This window comes from Furipterus horrens, unplaced genomic scaffold (genome assembly GCF_987537825.1).
Source record: "Furipterus horrens unplaced genomic scaffold, mFurHor1.1.pri manual_scaffold_5, whole genome shotgun sequence".
NCBI lineage: Eukaryota > Metazoa > Chordata > Mammalia > Chiroptera > Furipteridae > Furipterus > Furipterus horrens.
In genome coordinates this window covers 12,095,443-12,113,902 of record NW_028327175.1, presented here as the reverse complement: position 1 = coordinate 12,113,902, position 18,460 = coordinate 12,095,443, and the positions used below count along the sequence as shown (strand labels likewise).

Sequence of the window (18,460 nt, the reverse complement as noted above, 5' to 3'; positions counted from 1 at the left end):
AACCCTCCTTCCAGCAGAGACAGAGTAGATGGTGGAGCGGCTGTAGCAGGACTGGTTTCCCGCACTTTAGGATTTCTGGAGGGATTCCGTCGCTTCCTGGTGCTTTCCCGCAAGCGAGGCGGTCGATGGCTTTGCCGAGCTCTGCCGCAGTAGGTGGGGTGTCTAGCTCCTCCATGACTGGTAGGTCTGGGATGGCGTTAAGAGCAGCGTCTGTTACGGTGTTCTTCGTTGCATACAGCTCGAGGTAGTGCTTGGTCCACCGCCGCATTTGCTGTTCCTGGTCAGTGATGACCTCACCTGTCTTGGACTTAAGGGGGGCGATCTTGGAGGGGATTGGGCCTGTTGCCTTCTTGATACCCTCATACATTCCTCGTGCGTTGCCTATATCGGCGGCTTCCTGAATGCTTCTGCACAGGTTTAGCCAACAGGTGTTGGCACAGTGGCGGGCGGTCTTCTGGACTTTGTTCCTGGCAGCCCGTAGAGCTTGAAGTGTACTGGGAGTGGGCGTGGCCTTGTAAGTCAGTAGGGCCTTCCTCTTAGCCTCGATCACGGGTTCCATTTCTTCCCAGTGAGCCTCGTACCAGTCAGCGTTCTTCCGCTCTTTCTTCCCGTAAGCAATAATGGCGGAGTTGTATATGGCGTCGCGGAGACGTGGCCAATTGGATTCGATAATGTCATCTGCCGCCACTCCCTCGCCGAGTGCATCTTCCATCTTGTTGATGAATTGCTGGGTCTTAACTGGGTTGCTGGCACAACTGGTGTTGATGCGTGGGCGACCCTTCATCTTGGAGTGGTGCAACCTCTTCGGCGTTATGCGCACCTTGCTTACCACGAGGGCATGGTCCGTGTCGCAGTCTGCACTGTGGTAGCTGCGGGTGAGGAGGGTGCTGCCAATATCCGTTCTTCTGGTGATGACGAGGTCAAGCTGGTGCCAATGACGGGAGCGGGGGTGCCTCCATGACACCTGGTGGATCTCTTTGCACTTGAAGAATGTGTTTGTCACGCACAGGCCGTGGTGACACGAAAGCTCAAGCAGTCGCTGACCATTCTCATTGATCTTTCCTCTCCCAAAGTTTCCAAGGCAGGTGGGCCAGGCCATGTGGTCGGCTCCTACTCTTGCGTTGAAGTCTCCAAGGAGATAGAGAGCGTTACTTCTGGGAATCTTGGATAACGCTTCGTCCAGTGCATGGTAGAACTGTTCTTTCTCTTCGGTGGTGGCGCAGAGGGTTGGGGCATACGCGCTAAGAATGCTGACTGGGCCGAAAGTTGTTGACAATCGGAGGGTAAGTAATCTCTCTGTGCCTCCTGTGGGTGGCTCTATGGAGTTAACAAGCGTGTTCTTCACAGCGAACCCAACACCGTGCTGTCTTGGTTGGTCCGGAGACTTCCCTTGCCAGTAGAAGGTGTAGTTGGTTTCTCTGATAGTTCCGTTGTCGGCCAACCGGGTCTCCTGTAGAGCCACAATGTCGATGTTTAGTCGTGCCAGTTCCCTATCGATGACAGCGGTTTTCCTGGCACCCTTGATCCACGGAAGGTCTGCAGTAAGTCCGGGGCACATGGTCCTGATGTTCCAGCTAGCGAGGCGAAGAGCTGGAGGCTTCTTTCTTGTTGTTTGCTTGGAATTAACTGGTGCGGGTGTTTTGTGGCCCACTTTTCGAGAGGCGCCTCTCTGATCCCCACGCACCCAGTGGGGCAGGCGAGCCATGGCGAGACGGTAGCTGTCCAGTGAGGTGCGATGACCTCTCCCACCGTCAGAGGAGACCCCTGGCGCTCGTTTCCTTCGCCAATTGGATGAGCTTATAACCGGTATCTGTCTCCTCCCGTGTTGAGTCGACATCTTGCGATGACGCTGGAGTGTCCTCTCAAGTGAAACTGAAGCTACAGAGCCTGGGCAGGGTGATATGGAGGGTCTGCTGTTGCCCATACAGCAGACACCCCCTCTCTTCGCAGCTGAAGGGTCCAAGGGAGAGACAAAGTCAATACAGCTTGGCTTCAGGTGTGCCGCAGGAGTTGCCGGTGTTGACTACAATGTCAAACCGCCTTAGGGACTCCGGCTCCGGATTTTCTGTCGGGGTTTACTCCCTTAGCCTTTCCCCTGAAGAGGTATGCCGCAAGGCAGCGGAGGTTTTTTGGGGTCAGAGTTTTCCTTCTCTGATTTTAGAGATGTCCTTCCTCTTTCCTCCTTTACAGTCTTGAGGGCAGCATTTACAGGCTAAAATAGAAAACTGGCAGTGTAACCTTCTAAGCAGATACTACCAATACCCTGCTTGGGTATACTCACCCGACAATAAACATCTCTTAAATGTCCTCCAAGTGCCATGCCTCGAATTAGTAAATGGCAGTGCAATGGCAGCCAAACATTTGGATCAGTTTCACTAAGTAAACCACCAACACAAGTAGGTTTTTAAAACAATAGAATAGTGTCTCATTTTATTAAAAATAATAACTATTTTTAAGCAACTTACCAGCAACACTGAATAAAAACCTGGCTGTGTTTCCCACTGTTTCAACTGCTCCTCAGCTGGCTTTAACACAGCAGTATCCTGACTGGTGGCCTGAGTTAAGACTTGAAGAACAACAGTGATTAGTAGATTCCAAAATAACTATGTGTCTTGATAGTTATTGATTCTTATTTTATATTTTCTCTTTCTAAACCTAGCCTGTAGGTTTTCTTATAGTGGAATATGGTGTAAAGTATTATACGTAGTATGTACTTCAGAGAGTTGTGTGTGTGTATACATTTATAGATAGAGTACAGAATGTAGTACATGGTATAAAAGATTTTACTTAAGCTTCTATTCTAAGTCGTTACTGAAGAACCCTTGTTATCCCGTGGGAAGTGCTTATAGAGCTTACAAAGAGCGTCCCAATTTAAGAACACAGTTGCAGCATATACAGTTGTGTGTACTCATCTCTGTTGTGGATGGGGTTTTGGTTATTCTTTCAAGCCCAAATTCATAGTTTAAAATCTGAATTTTAGCAGTTCTTGATCACATAGTGGGACATTCCAAACTGAGTACTATCATTTAAGTCAGTTTCTTTTTTCCTCTTATTCTTAAAGAGATGTATTCTTGAACCTTTTAAATTGGTTCCTGTTTTCTCCTAAGACTATATCAGAAAACTTTTGAAATCACTCATCATAAACCATATACTGTATGTAAAGTGATATGGTACATTCTCCCATCAAAGCATTTTAGCCAAAATGCCCAAACAGCTTAAATAATCAACTCTATTATATGTGGAGTTGACACGTTTTTTTAAAACCTAACTTTGCCTTTGTAAATATTTAATCAAATACTTTTATCTACAGGAACCCACCAGTGGGGTTGAACCAGCAAGGCTGAGCAGGCCGCCCTGGGAAAGCCCCAGCGGGAATCCCTTCCCACCTGAAGGCGCAGGGAGAGAGAGCAGTTCTGCACAAGCCCAGGGAGAGCTGGCATACACAATGTGGGCGTCACAGAGGACGCAGCCACGGCCAGCGTGGAGGGAGAGACGGGAGGGGGTCATGCCCAGAACTCTTAGCCCATCCCCCTGTCTCTTGTAAGTGTCTCCCCTTGGTGGAGCCCAACCAGAGGCCAAAGGACAAGGCAGTTCATTGGGTGCGGTGCATTAGAGAGAGGTCTGCCTCCTGGGCCACAGACCCAGGGAATGAAGGTGGAGGGCAAGATCCGGAGGGGCGGACAGCATTGGTGAAGACTCCCCAGGAGCAAACTTCAGAACCGTGTTTCTGGGCTGTGGTCCCCTTTCCTGGAAATGCACACTCAGTGGGAAAGAGTGATGATACAGAGTGGAGTTCCTCATCTGTCTGGAAAAATGAATCAGAAACTCTGGCTAAAATGACCAACTCTTCCCCTTCCTGCATTTTAGGCTTCTCCTCATGCTCGTGCGTTTTAGAAGGTAGAGCCGTGGGTTTTATATGACATAGGAATGCAACAAACACCTGGAAGTTAGAATCTGATTTGAAAAACTCCTTGAAATAATCACACCAACTAAAAGTGTTAGATTAAGGAGTGTAAAATTATAAACACGGTTATCTGTCCTTATATAATCAGCTATTTCTAATTATATTTGTTGGTATTTTGTTCATTTTATCTGTAAGAGCAGTGACTGCTGAAGTTTTGGGTAATATACGGGAGAAAATTATGAAATTGGAAGACTGTCGTTATTTTATTTTCTCAGCAGGACACAATATTCTGCAGGCGAATAGCTGGAGAGTTCCCAGAATAGAGGATAAAGTCACTTCTTGAACCAAATTCTAATGAGAGAGGCAGGACAAAACAAAATCTCTCTCTCTCTCTCTCTCTCTCTCTCTCTCTCTCTCTCTCTCTCTCTTCCCCCATCCCCCCACCTCACACACACACACTCGCGTGTGCACACATCTTTTATTAAAGCATATACAGTGAAACCTTAAGTAATAGATCCCTCTATAAAATGTGTTACAGCCATCAAAGACAGGTTGATTTATGTTGATAACAAGACTTTCAGTTCAAAAAGCAATGTCTAAGAAAGTTTGTATTGTAGGATTGGATATTGAGTCCAGCTTCCTAACACTTCACTTCTCTTGCCTCGTAATCATCATTGACCTTCCACATACTGATCCTGAAACCCTACAACTCCCAGATCACCCACAAAATACCACACCAGGCTACATTTATCAACATACAGAAACGGCCTACAATAATGCTTCATCGCCACATGTGTCCGCAGTTTTAAACCCCTATATCTAGTCTGCAATCCAGAGGTAATCTAAGAGGTCTCGGATTAGGAAAAATATAACACTTGCTTGAGGGGGTTGGTAACTAGCAGGGCACATGGAGGGGTCCTGGGTGCTAGCAGCGGATACGAGGAGGGCATTTGCATTTCCAGCCACATCTGTTTCTTGATTAGTATGAAGGTAAAGTGGGCATGCTCCATTTCAATAAAAGAAAAATAAAATTATTTAGCAGTCTATACAGTTACGATGTTTTCTTTGCACATTTTACGCTTCAATCAAAAGTTATACAAGGTAGAGCAAAAATAGGTTTACAATTGTTTGTGTGAAAAAACAAAATAATAATAATGCAAGAATAAACTGTGTTTTGAGTACTGACCACTGTAAACCTGCTTTTGCCACACCCTGTATTTCTACGTGTGTGTGTGTGTGTGTGTGTGTGTGTGTGTATTTGTGTTTGTGGGCATGCTAATCACTAATCCTGGTACTCTTGCTTATAATGTAGGATTTGACTAGATAGTTTTGAACAAGTTAGAAGCGAACATATAAACATTAAAAGAAGAAGGTAAATATTAATGAATAGTAGGGTTTAATAATCTGGAGCATTTAGATGAATAGTTTTGGTGACTTCATGTCCTCAAGAGCAATTAGATTATGTAACGTATACTGTTACTAAGGCTGGGAAATTTTAGAAACCTTTCCCCAAGATCAGTTAAACAATTTGCTGCTTAAAGGAGAACTTATTGTAAAATTGTGTTACACCAGCAATGATGAAAAACAGGTGTAATCGTACTGCCCTTTAGGGAGGTTCTTTGGGTTAGGCAGTATTTAATCAGGATTCCATTTAAATAAGTCACCACATTCCCAAGTCTTTTCATAGGATCAAAGTTCCTCTGTAACGTGAAATCATCTACAAAGTGGACTGTGACTTTAAAGGAACATTACGCATTTGTGGCTGCACAAATGCACAGGTGTGATCAGAGCCAGGCAGGCTAAAATATAGACTGTTAGAGCATCAGGGAGCATAGATATCATCTGACTCAATCCCCCACTTGACAGTGCAGGGAATTTAGCCTCAGAGAGGTTAAACTGACTTTTAGAGGTACTTTGCTAACTTATATAGTATCTCCATTTGCTGCTCTGTGTGTGTTCACTCAGCCTAGATCTCTAGAGCAGAGATGTGGGATCAAGCTAACATGGGTTTGCCGGTTTTCCTCTTGGCTTTGCTATTTGGGTGTGACCCTGGGCCCCAGTGACAGTATCCTGTGAAAAAATATTGCCTGGGTCATAATTCAGAGGTACAAACAGTAAGGTGCTGGATGGCAAGTATCCCAAGAAGGCAACTCGCTAAAACAGAGCTGAGTCAGGTAGGTAACAGGAAGGTTCATTGACCTTTCCGTGGTAGAGACCTTTCCATGGGCTTTGGTCTTCCCAGCCCCTGGGCCTGAATACTCAGTGGAATTGTGCTCTCCTGCCTGTAGGAGTGCCCTTTGCGCTTGGGACCTACAGGGATGATTGGTTTCGCATTTGGATGTTATTTCTTCTTCTAATGGCAAGTCTAAACACATCAAGCATGGTCTGTACTCCCAAATGTCATTGAGTTCTGGATCCCAATTGTGGGCTTTATTTAATGCTATTTGCATCTGCCATGTATGGGCATCGTAATAGGACTCACCTCTAAAGGCTGTTATATGAATGAAAAGAGATAATGTATTGTATAAAAGTGGGTAATGAGATGCTTAGCACACATTACAAAAGTTGTGTGCAACTGTTGTTATTTAGATACAACACAACAATGGATTTGACATTGATGTTGTCCAGGAGCCTTGACCATTGTTTGGGTTAGACAAGTTGTTGGTGGTTTTTTTTTTTTTTTTTTTAATAGAGTATATTACTTTAATGGCTTTAGTGAAAGCACTAGGCAACAGAAAAAAGCGGGTCAAGTACTTATTATTTAGGAGTTGAATCTAATTGGGACTCTTTGAGTATTGTTTTGTGAAGAGACACATATGTAGTTGAATCTTTCTTTTTTCCAAGCCTGGTCTTTGGGTTGGAAGACCTAAGACCTAGCTTCTGCTACATCACTTAAGAAAAAGTGTCAATGAGCAAATCATCAGACTGTTTGGAGCCTCAGTTTCCTCATCGTTAAAATGAGGTTGATAATAATACCTACTCACGGGGTGGTTATGGAGCTCAAGGGAGAGAAAGTAAATGTACATGAATTGGCAAACAAATGTTGTCAGAGGTGAAGTCTAAAGAGTGGAAATCTTAAGGAGATTGTTGGCCTCTTTTCCAGTTTTCATCTTGCTGCTACAAGAGGACACGTGGAATGCCTCAGGGTCATGGTGACACATGGCGTGGATGTGACAGCGCAAGATCCTGCTGGTATGTGCTCTTTATCTCTTAAGTCAACAGACAGCATGAGAGCAGGTATCACAAAGTGATTCGTTGTGGAAAAGGAGCACCTAGGTCACCTCCAGTGACTATGCTCTGACATGATTTCATCATCTGCGCCTTTACAGGTATTTGCATCGTATATGTGGTTCGTCAAGTCGACACTGTATGCGTCTTTTCTCCCATTTAGAAGACATTATTTTATAAAATTATATGTAGGGACCAAGCAGTTTCCCCTACTTTTGGTTTTTATGAGGCATGGTATGAGGTGATAAATGGAATGAGTTTTTGGGAAGCTCATTGTGTCAACTGAGATAAGCTGAGTCCAGAAGCCACAATCCTCATCTGGACTGGCTGCCCATGGTTCTCACCCTGACAGTTTTAGTGCATCCAAACCACTGGGGGACTTGGAAGGAAGGTAGAGGGGGGGAAGGAGGGGAAAGAAGGACTAAGCAGTACATGCACCCCACATATGTACCCTGCTCAAGCTGTGCCCTCTGAGACTCAAGATTCCATTGTCCTGAGGCTGCCAGCCAAGTGATATTGTCGTTAAAGCTTCCTGGGTGATTCTAATGTGGAGCCAGTGTGGACAGATGAGGAACAAAGCATATGGGGAGAAAAGGTAGTGGAGCCTTACCTTTTATGAACATTGTTCTCCTGGAAAGAGCCCCTGAGGTCTCCTGCCTGGGATTCTGCCCCTACAGACGATCAAAGCAACTACCATTGGCTTTTGTTCTCTATTATACTTGAAAATCTCTGCCTTCTAATAAGGCTTTTGTTAGTTTTTACTAGAATATAAAATCAGTCTAACTCTATAGTCTTTATTGATCCACAATGGATCCCTTTTCCTCTCCCCCTCACCACCCCCGCCCCCCCAAAAATAAATAAAAACCTTGGCCTGCTCAGAATAGTTATCTGAGGGGTGAGAGTCAGTCAGGTATTATAAGAATTATTATTCAAAATATGGTTAGAAAAGTTGAGTTTCAGAATGTTTTCAAAAAGTCTATGGCACTTCTTAAAAATGTAGATATTCTCTGTGGTTGGGCATCTTTATTCTTTCTGAGTACATTTGATTTCCTGGGACAGGCCAAGAGCTACTTGAAGTCAAGTCAGGTAAATGAGGTGCCACCAGGAAAACCATTTTTGGCCAAAATTAGGGAGTGACTGAAGTGGCAGAGTGATTTTCCTGGGCAGTGCCACAAAATACTCCCAAAATATTTTGAGAATTGGCAGTTGCCGTAGAGGAACGAATGGCGGCCTTAAGTGACTGCCTGGTGTATGTCATAGTCAAGTCATCTTTAATCCCAAGCCCAGTTACTTTGTCTTTAAAGTTCATTGTTTCCCTACAGCTAGAGCAGGGTAACTGGCTAAAGTACCTTTAATGGGATGTCTGTCCTCTTAAGTAAATAGGATTTCCCTGCAAGAAACCAGAACCTAAAAGAATTAGCTCCAAGTGAATAAAGCCGTGCTAAGTACAGTTTTGTTTCACTGCGTTTGATGTTAAGAAATAGATTGTAGACAGGAGTCTAGTTATTTCCATCATAACCAAGCATCTTCTCTGCCCCATCTTTTTATTATAAGGGAAAATATGTTTCTCTAATATGTGCTTATTGTAGAAAATTTGGGGCATGCAGAAAACTATGAAGAAGATAACCAGTGCTTCTGCTGTCAAGAAGAAACAGATCTTACTGTTTTGCTATAGTTCCTTCCAGATTTTTCCTGGCACACTTTTACAGAGCTGAAATCACATTATATAATAAACTACATCCTGCCACCCCTTTAAAAATATTTTACCAGTGTTATTTCTTGCATTTAAAGCTCTTAAGAAGCATAGTGTTTTTGTTTTTGTTTTTGTTTTTGATGGTTATGTCACACCATGTGGGTAGACTCTGTGTTTACCACCAGGGCCCTGACTCAGTTCTTAAGAGCCTGGTGAGGTGTTGGGCAGTGAGACCTGGACACCCCAGCACAGTGCGTGCCTCCTGCCCACTGAGGGGGCACTGTCCTCCAAGAAGCAGCATGGGGGAGTGGGGGCAGCCCTGCACCCCCCTCCTGCTGGATGCTTCTCTGGGCCGGTCTCTGGAACTGCCACAGTCCATGATTGTCTGCTCTGATAGAAAACGGTGGAACCACAGCCCTTGTGGTCCCAGAGCATTGTCCAGACGTTCCAGAGCAGCCGGTCACTTCCCTCTCGCCCGGCATTGTCAGCAGTGAGGGCAGCACTCTGGTCCTTGGCTTGTTGTTTTACTGAGGTCTCATTGAGGCACTGACTTCTCATGGTTTCTGGAGAGCTTGCTAAGAGAACCCGGGAACAAAAGAAGGAAGACGCTGTGCGCAAACAGTGTGTGTGCTGTGTTATCTAGATCAACACTCCTCTGTCACGGCAAAAAAGATCAGCGCGATGGCTTTTACTGCCCCTGCCTGTGTCCTTCCTGTTGGCTCTGTCACCTACCCCGATTGCTCCCTCTCAACAAAGCATATCAGAGTCCAAGGGAAGGGCAAGGACATTAGTCGCTGTGCCTTAGTGCTCATCATGGACCTGAAACATGTTTTAATTCTGGTTAAGGTGTGAATTAAATGGCTCAGCTCTCACAGGAGCAGTCTTTTCAGCAGACCTGCTGTCAGTATTGCAGTATTATTACTGAGATACAGTCATTCTGTCCCCACGCCCGTGGAAACTGCTACGAAAACGAAAATCCGTTACCATACACCATAATGCTCTGCAGAGTTTCTGCAAAAGCCTGCTTTCAAACTATTACCCTGACCCTTTTTATTCTTTTTATTCACAAAGGCGATAGGATGGTCTCAAAGGTTCCTTTCCCTACTTTTTAATCTGGTGACTGCACTGATGTTGTAGCAGCCAAGGGTCTTTAGCATCTATTTTTTAGCAACTATCCTTCCATGTGAAATGCTGGAAGTCTGGCAAGAGAATTTTCGTGGATGTCTTACAAACAATCTTCAGAGCAAAGCACAGTCAGAAAATAAGGCCTTGGGTATGGTCACGCTGCACCATCAATGATCTGATCATTTTCGATGGCCTTTGCAGCTCAGGAGAGGTGACCTGTGTGGGCACCTCAGGGTGCCCAGCACACAGCCAGCGGCACTGCTTCGGCCTCCCGCATACCCATGATCTGCCACTTCACCCAGGTCCCCTTTGTTCTCTTTTATACACGGGCTCTTGGAAAAATTTCACATCTTTACAAAAGAGAAAAAAGTATTTGACACCCGCCAAGCCAAATGCTCTCATTGTACAGATCAGAAAAAGAGAGCCCCGAGAGTTCAGAAGCACGGGACTTAGGTTTTTGGTTTGGTCTTTTTTTTCCCCTCCATTCCTTAATGACCTGTTCTCCAAAGAGCATCACAGGCATATAGCGTCGGCTGGGCAAGTCAGCTCCGAGCTCACCGCACCCTCTCTGAACTGGGCCTGCGGTCCTTGTCCAGCATCTTTCATTGCTTTGTTTGCTCCTGTTCTTCACGGATGTAAGAATTGGCATTTCGTCTGTTTTGTTAGAAAACATTTCTCCCAGACAAGAGTGGGCTTTTGGGGCGGGGGGTGCACCATGCCTGCATTTAGCACTCTGGAGTGTGAGATAAGAGGAAACAGAAGTATTACCAGAAGATTAAAGAAGACCAAAGCATCCTCTGTTCTCACCAGTGCTTCTCTGAAGCATCGGCTTGCAGACCCCCTTTATCAGCAAGAACATATACGTTTGACACAGCGTGACAGGGTAAACAAGATAGAATTTTCTCTCGTTGAAAGACCCAAGTGGTATGACAGCTCTGCCCCACGCTCCTGTTCCTACACCTGCAGGTTGTTACCGTGGTCCCAGTGGCCCAGGATGGCTCCCCTTGAGTCTGCACCCCGGCGATAAACATTAAGGAGAAAGGCAAACACAGGCACCGGGGGGCTACACTGAGAGATCTCATTGGACTGAAGTGTGATTGCGACCACGCCCGGCTTTCTGGGAAGCTGGGAAGCTCTGAGCAGCGATCGGTCCAGTGAAAATACTTTGCTGTAGAAGGAGTTAGAAGCAGAGACTGAAGGAGGACCTGGAGTTTCTGCCATTCTCCTCTATCTTAAGTTTTCTCTGATGCCTTTGCACACTTGACAGTCATAATGGGACTTCTTTCCTCACAGAGGAAGAGAGACTTAGGAGAGTGAGAGATACCATATTGCAGCCGGTCGTCAGAACCGGCAGAACTCGGGAACACTTACTCTTCCCTCGGGTCTCCACAGGCGGGCTTAGCTTTTGTTTTGATCTCTGGGTGGCCTTTTATTCCGTTACACCCCTAACCCTACGCAAATCTGATACCACGTGAATAAGAAAGGTAATATTTATCTTGAAATCTGGGCACTTTGAAGGATGGGCCATTTAAAATGAAACCGCAAATTATAGCCAAAGCATATTTCATGTTTCACTTTAGATAAAGGAAAACCAAAACCAATTACTGGTGTGTGACTTACGGTGCTTCGCTTGCTATTAATTCACATGTAGGAGGTCAGAAGGGCCAGAGAGATACAGGGATCAGCATAGCCCGGCCATGAAAATATTTCAGACAGTACATACACATGCAAAAAAAAAAAAATCTTTTGATTCTATATAAAAAAATAGATTCTATGCAAATCTGCACAGGGGAGATGAAGATAATTTTATAACCCTAATAATAAGAATAGTTATTAAAAATAAGTCTTTTATACTTTGATCTTATCTCTCTTGAGAATATAACAAGGTGGATGAACTTATGGTTCAGTAATAAACATTTGAAGTAAAGATGAAGATTTCAAAGATACTGTTATCTGAATATTTTTAAAATTGTAAATAAGAACCAAATAAATACGTACATTTATTGTTTATATTCAGCATTCTGAAACTCCAATTTTTAAGAAAATATTTTAAACTTTCTTATCCAGTTAAGTATTATTTAGTTCTTTTTATTTTTCTAAATGTTCTGTGTATTATGATCCGAAACAATCATTTCTCAAACTTTGGCTTTTTGTTACGTGTTAGTCATATCTTTGCATGCTGTGATTTCATTGGTCTTAAAATTTTTCACAAGCACTTAAAGAGGGTGTTCTCGGTCCCATCATTAATTCCTCTGTTATATTAGTTAATTCTTCTGTTTTCTCCGGTGATCTTAAAGAATGGAATAAACAGTTACTGTCTGAGGTAGTTTGGAGGAAGGTGTTCCCTGGCTAGAATGACTAAGCCATTCTTCATATAGAGTCTCTTTCAATTGTAAGATTCTTGAACCACCTGGAATAGCCCACAACTCTAGCCTTAGAAGTAACACTGGCCTTTTTCCGTACAGGCCAAGTTCTGCTGGAATGCACTTGAAGTAGGATTGCCCTGTTATTTGCCTGTGGGGAAATTGCTTCCTGATATTCCAGACAGATCCACAGCTGAATGGGGCCAGACATATGCACTGTCTCCTTACAGTGAGATTCTGTCAGTAATATAAAATACTCTTTCCAGAAAAGTTTGCATTTGGAAAGGGAATTTTGTTTTAACATGAGCAGTGAGAGGCATCTCGGTTCAGATATTGTCCAGGGAATGATGCATCCTTTGAATTTTGAGAGCATTTTAAGTGAAAAATGCTCGCATGCTCCTGGTTGGGAAAGCATATCACAGGACCCAAGAAGGAAAGAGCCTTGTTTCTCTAGCAACACAGCCATACTTCCAGGTATGACTAGAACACCTGGGGTTAAGTGAAAGCCTGTAGTTTGTATTATGACAAGCTGTTTAAATCTCCCTACCATCCTGTCTTTGGGGAGCTGTGCCTTTTTTCAGTGGGTGCAGTTCATGTGAAACGGCCTTTGTCCACGGCATGGACAGAAGCTAACACACGCATGCATGACGTAAACAGTCTTGGGCTTACCATCAGGATGGCTTCCCAAAGCTCACCTGTAAGGCACGTGTGTAAAATGCAGAACGTGCTTGTCCTTAGAAAGGAGGACTGGGAGCCAGGCTAGCAAAGCCTATTTAACACAATGTAGTTGAACTCAGCATGACGGGTGTACAGCCTGGAGGAGGCGGCCCCCTGCAGGAAGAGGAGGAGGGGGAAGGGAACATCTTTGTCTTCCTACCTCCAAGGGTCTCATTTCCCTCGTTTCCTAATCTTCTTCATTGTTACCCTTTTGGGAGGGAATGGAAGGAGTCTTGCCTCTCAGTGTCCCACCCCCTCTGCATACCCTTAGAATCTCTTAGTCCAGCTCAGGTCAGAAAAAATGGAATCTGACCTTTTGACCTTACACATGCTTTTGTGCAGCTCACTGTGGTCCTAAAGCCTTTAAGTATGGTCTTTCCTAGACCCAGGAGTCTAATAATTAGTGAGTTTCCAGTCAGAAAGGAGAAATGGAATTTGGAGACTGGACCATCATATAAAAGAAATTGTTCCTCTAAGCTGGTGATTCTCCACCTGGGGCGGTTCTGCCCTACCCTCACCCCCACAAATTGGAATATTTAGCAGTGTCTGGAGACATGTCTGATCATCCCAACTGGATAGCTAGTGGGTAGAAGCAGCGATGTTGCTTAACATCCTACAATGTGCAGGCCAACCCCCTACAGCTTAAAGAGGCAATAGTGCTGCTGAGGCTGAGGTTTTACATTGGGGGTGTCTTGGTCAAATAGTTTGGGACATGCAGGATTTAAGAGTTTATGAGGTGTATTGGGTCGGCTGGCAGTGGTGACTTTGGTCCCCTCCCCAGACATTTGTGATGAACAAAAGCAATATTTCAAATGAGCAAGTGTGTATTGAGAGCCTACTATGTGCCAGCAGTGTCATAGGCACTGGGGATACAGCAGGGAGTAACGCACATCAGCTCCTGTCATCGCAGAGTTGATGTTCTAGCAGGGAACGGAGGACAATTCACTGCGTAAGGACATATGTCTCTGTGGAGAGAAAAGGAGCAGAGGGAAGGAATGTTGGGGAGTGTTCAGTGCCACCAAGAACAGACGTGAAGCTGGGAGGCAGGATCAGCAGGGCTGCGGAGGAATTGGAATTTTAATTGGCAGGGCAGGAAAGTCCCGTTCAGAAGGCAGTGGTTCAGTGGCATCGGAGGGAGGTGAGAGAGCCGGGTGGGTGCCCTAGAGGAAGAGGATTCAGGAGAAGCAGAGAGCAGTCTCTTAAGTGCCCTGGGGAGGGGGTCTGCTAGTCTGGGACATACTGAGGCCCCTCGTCCACAGAAATTCTTCTGTAGGCCCACTGGGCCATGGGGGCACATGGGTGTATTGTTAGGACTTCCTAAAGTTCTCTGTCCACAGAAACTTCGGAGAGCCTCATATTAGGGCTGTGTCCTTGAAGGAAATGTAAAGAAATGCTGCTTTAGTGGTGTGTAGTTTTGTAACTCTTTTCCTTCCTCTACATAAGGACTTTGAACCTCTGAGAACTCCAGGTTATTTCCATTCAGGGGCTGGAGGACATTTGGAAGGGATTGAAGTGCGTGGGTGTTGGATGTGTTCTCTGCGGGCCTGCAGGCTGCCTTGATCGGTCCGCAGGCCTGTGGGATTCACAGCCTTTGACTGTGGGCGCAACTTCTAGGCTGACCTGTGTGAGCCCACTGCCAACTCTGGCCCAGAGCTTAACGGCACCCCAAGAGGACGGTGGCTGAAGCGGACCCTGAATGTTGTCCCCTGGTCGGGGTGCTCTGTGCTCTCCCAGTTCTGTCACGCTGAACCTCTAGATAAGGAATCGAGGCCTGACTCCGAAGAAGAATAACAATCCCGTCTTTGTTGGAGAACAATTTAGTTCCTCATAGTTGACTTCATTACAGAGATAAGAGAATTAAAATGTGTGGCCTTTTTTTATTTTTTCATTTTTGTTTTCTTAAATCTATTTAGGACACAGTGCTTTGCACCTCGCAGCCAAGAACAGCCACCATGAGTACATCAAGAAGCTCCTTCAGGTAAAAAAAAAAAAAAAAAAAAAAAGGGCAATAACTTAAAACTATACACGTGTCGCTTTTCATGCTTAAAATAACCTTATCTGTGGAAGAACAGATTCTCCCCCCCCGCCCCTTTATCTCTATCTTTCCCTCCTTCTCTCGCCTTTAAATGCTATCCCAGAACCTGGTTTCTTCAGAAGCTTCATTATTGAAATGCCAGCCCAGGAGAAGACCGTTTCTATAGCAGTCACCACGGGTAGGGAATTTGGAGTGTCTTCCTGGGCTCCAGTCTTTTTCTTTCCTTTCTTCAGCTTCTCTTTTTGTTTTCTGAAGGACTTAGGCCCTTTAAACAGTCCGTTAAAAAAGACACTCGGCCATAAAAGAGAAGACAGTTTTACCCGTTGCAACAGTATGGATGGACCCGGAGAACATTATGCTCAGTGACGTAAGCCAGACAGAGAAAGACACATACCATACGATTTCCTTCATGTGTGGAATCTAATGAACAAGCTGAACTGTAAGGGAAATGGGAACAGACTCAGATAGAGAGCAGGATGACAGTAGCGGGGGGTGTGTAGAGAGACTGAGCAGAAAGGAAAAAGTCCTCAGGGGCGTGGGCAACAGTGTGGCGATTGCTGGGGGGAGGGTGTAGAAGCAGAATAAACGGTTATGGAAAAAACACAATCAAGATTAAATTTTAAAAATTAAAAGTTTTTTAAAACGTTTTTTCCATGCTGTTGGAGATCCTTACAAATAGCCTCTCCTCTATCCTAGTCCGCTCTCTTCCCATCATTAGTAGAGTACAGCTCTTCTTGCAAAGCAAAATTCCAGCCATTATTTCCTTGTATGTAAGTTGTTGAGCTTTTGGCTCTCAGGTTGTACATTCTTGATTTTATTCTTCTTTATAATTTTAAGCTAACTCCCTGGTTTGATAACCTCACCAGGAACCTTATAATGACCGATTAGGGTGCCGACTTCTGTAAATCTTTATAAAGATCAATATGGAATGGAATCGCTGTAGCAGCCCTTACCATCCCATCCAGCCGTCGCCAGTCAGAATGCAAGCTGGCTGTTCTCAGGAACAGCGCAGAACAATAAAATGCGTGTCTGGAGTATTGTCTGGTCCATGGACCTGTTGTCTCTGCCTTCGGAGCACTGTTTGCAACCCAGCATCTTGCTTTCATTTGACTTTGCAGTTCTCAGGCAGAAACGTGGCCACGTCCTTCAGCTTGTCCTGCTCTGCTGTCCTCAGAGCTCTTGTCTTGCATTACATGCTGCAAGCTACCACCAGTGCCAGGATGCTCAGCCTTCACAGGTCTTTGTCACGAAATTCAAGAAAAATCAATCAACATCTGTCATGCCTATTATTTGTATGATGAGGCTTCTCCCCGAAAACAGTTCAAACAGAACTCTTACCTGCCTTCTCTGGGACGGGGTGGGCACTCTGGATGAATGAGAATTGTTGACTTGCCCAAGTAAGTGCCCTGTCTCCACACCCTCGTTAAAACTTGTATGTGTTCTCAATCTCCATTCCCCTCCTGGCTGGGCTCTCCAGACTTTGCATCTGGCTCTGATTTTAAGGAAGAATGAACTTGACAAGCTGGAAATCCTCATGGGCAAGGACCAGATATTCTAGCCTCTCGTGTAACCTTATATCTGGTTATGCAAATGGGTTGGTTTTTCTCTGGAATCTTTGAAGCCTTTAAACAGTTCCTTGTGCTATTCTAAAATTAGGCCAAAGCATGGTAAGTTGTAACTTGATCTCCATTCTTCTCACCACTGAAGGGCAGACATTTCCCTCTAAGGTTGCTTGTCTTGCCTCCTGGAACCCACAAGTTGTCTGAATGCTATTTCTGGATAGTAGTGAAAGCGCGAGGCTTTGATGCCCTCCTCACAGGTTGCTTCCCTTGGGTCCTGCGCCTCTCCAGTTTTTCACCTCCTGCCTTGGCAACCCATGCCCTCTGTGATGTGACCCCTGTTCCCCCTGCACCGTCTGTATTTCTTCCTCTTTCTCCGTTCTCTAGACCGTGGCTCTTACTACCTTTCTGCTAGGGACACTTGCCCTCTCCAGTGGCTATTATTTTAAAGGTCTTCCTCCTCAAGGCAGTGAGTACAAATAGAGCCTTGTGAAATCCTTCAAATTCCAATGAACTCTCCTTCTCCCCTGATTGCCCACTCTTCCCCTTCCCCTCTTTCTTCTAATAAGTGTTCCCTGTTGGGCACTTGTATCAAGTATCAAGCATTGAGTATATTATGTCATGAACATAGCAACCCCTGTCCTCATAGAGCTTACAATCTGCTAAACAAGTACGCAAAGACACGTTACAAATGGCAAAGCACTAAAAAGAAACTAACAGGATACTTGAGAGAGGAGTGAAGGGTAGTATTCAGGGAAGGCTTCGTGGAGGAGGCGATAATCAAGCTGATAATTCAGCAATACGAAGAGCCAAGGGGAAAGCACTCCCCCAGCAGACACAACAGCAAGTTCAAAAGGCCTAAGGTAGGAAAGGCACTAGTCAAAGAGGAAAGAAAGCCATTACGTGCACCTGAGGCAAAGCATGGGAGGAAGAGAAATAAAGGTGCAGGGTATGGGCCTTGCATGTTATGATGGGCAGACCAATTCATCTAAGTACAGTGTACGACTGGAAGAGCTTTTAGGTAAAGAGTGACCGTTTTAAAAGATCACTCTAATTGGATAGAAAGTTGGTTAAAGGGGGAAAACTCAGAACTGTTGCGACCTGCTAGGAGGGAGGCTGTCATAGCTGTCCTGGTGAGAAGGTGCTGGTTCATGGAGAGACAAGAGAGTAGACCTGGGGTATGTTCTTGGAGCAGATCTGACAGGACATGGTGGAAGGAGGAGGGGGAGAAGAAACGGAGATGATTCGGTAGTTTCTGGCTCATTGACGAGATTGATGTAATAGTGTTGACGGGTGAGGAAGCATTGGAGGATCAGGCCGGGGGAGGGGAAGCAACCAGAAGAGTCGGCTGCGCCAGGCCAGAGGTGTCCGTGAGGCAGCAGGATGGAAGTGGGGACCAGGCAGAAGGTTATCAAGCCTGGTGCTCAGAGAGGCCTGTCTTGTGAACAGAGAAGAACACAGGCTCCAGCTCACCCTGTCTAGGTTCAAATCCTGGCTCTGCTGCTTGCTGTGACCTGAACAAATTATTAACGTCTTTGTAACTTATAGCTCAGTGTCCTCATCTGAAAATGGGGCTAAGTGATAGTGTCCAACGAGGACTGTGAGGAGCCTGAGAACAATGCCTGGCCCGTCACAGCTAATATTTACATGATATTATTGTTGTTCTCGTTAGATTTCAGATGTGGATGAGAATACCGAGGAAGAGAGTTTCCAGGAACCCAAGGTTTTATGTTTGGTTACAGGAGGAGGCGTGGCCCCAGCAGGGGGAGGAACACCAGGACTGGGTGGGCCAGGCAGAGCTCTAGGAGCTGAGAGATGGAGTTCTAGAGAAGGGGG

General features: G+C 45.2%; 1 protein-coding gene across 6 annotated transcripts in view; it reads left to right on the top strand.

Annotated features, from left to right (window-relative positions):
* The window catches only part of RAI14 (retinoic acid induced 14), a 131,135-nt gene that overhangs the window by 93,978 nt on the left and 18,697 nt on the right, over positions 1-18,460 (top strand). For all 6 annotated transcript variants that reach the window (XM_090276183.1, XM_090276184.1, XM_090276186.1 and 3 more), the window contains 2 exons: positions 7,008-7,096; positions 14,944-15,008. In XM_090276183.1, coding sequence (XP_090132309.1) covers positions 7,008-7,096; positions 14,944-15,008 — 154 coding nt within the window. The remainder of the gene's footprint in view (positions 1-7,007; positions 7,097-14,943; positions 15,009-18,460) is intronic.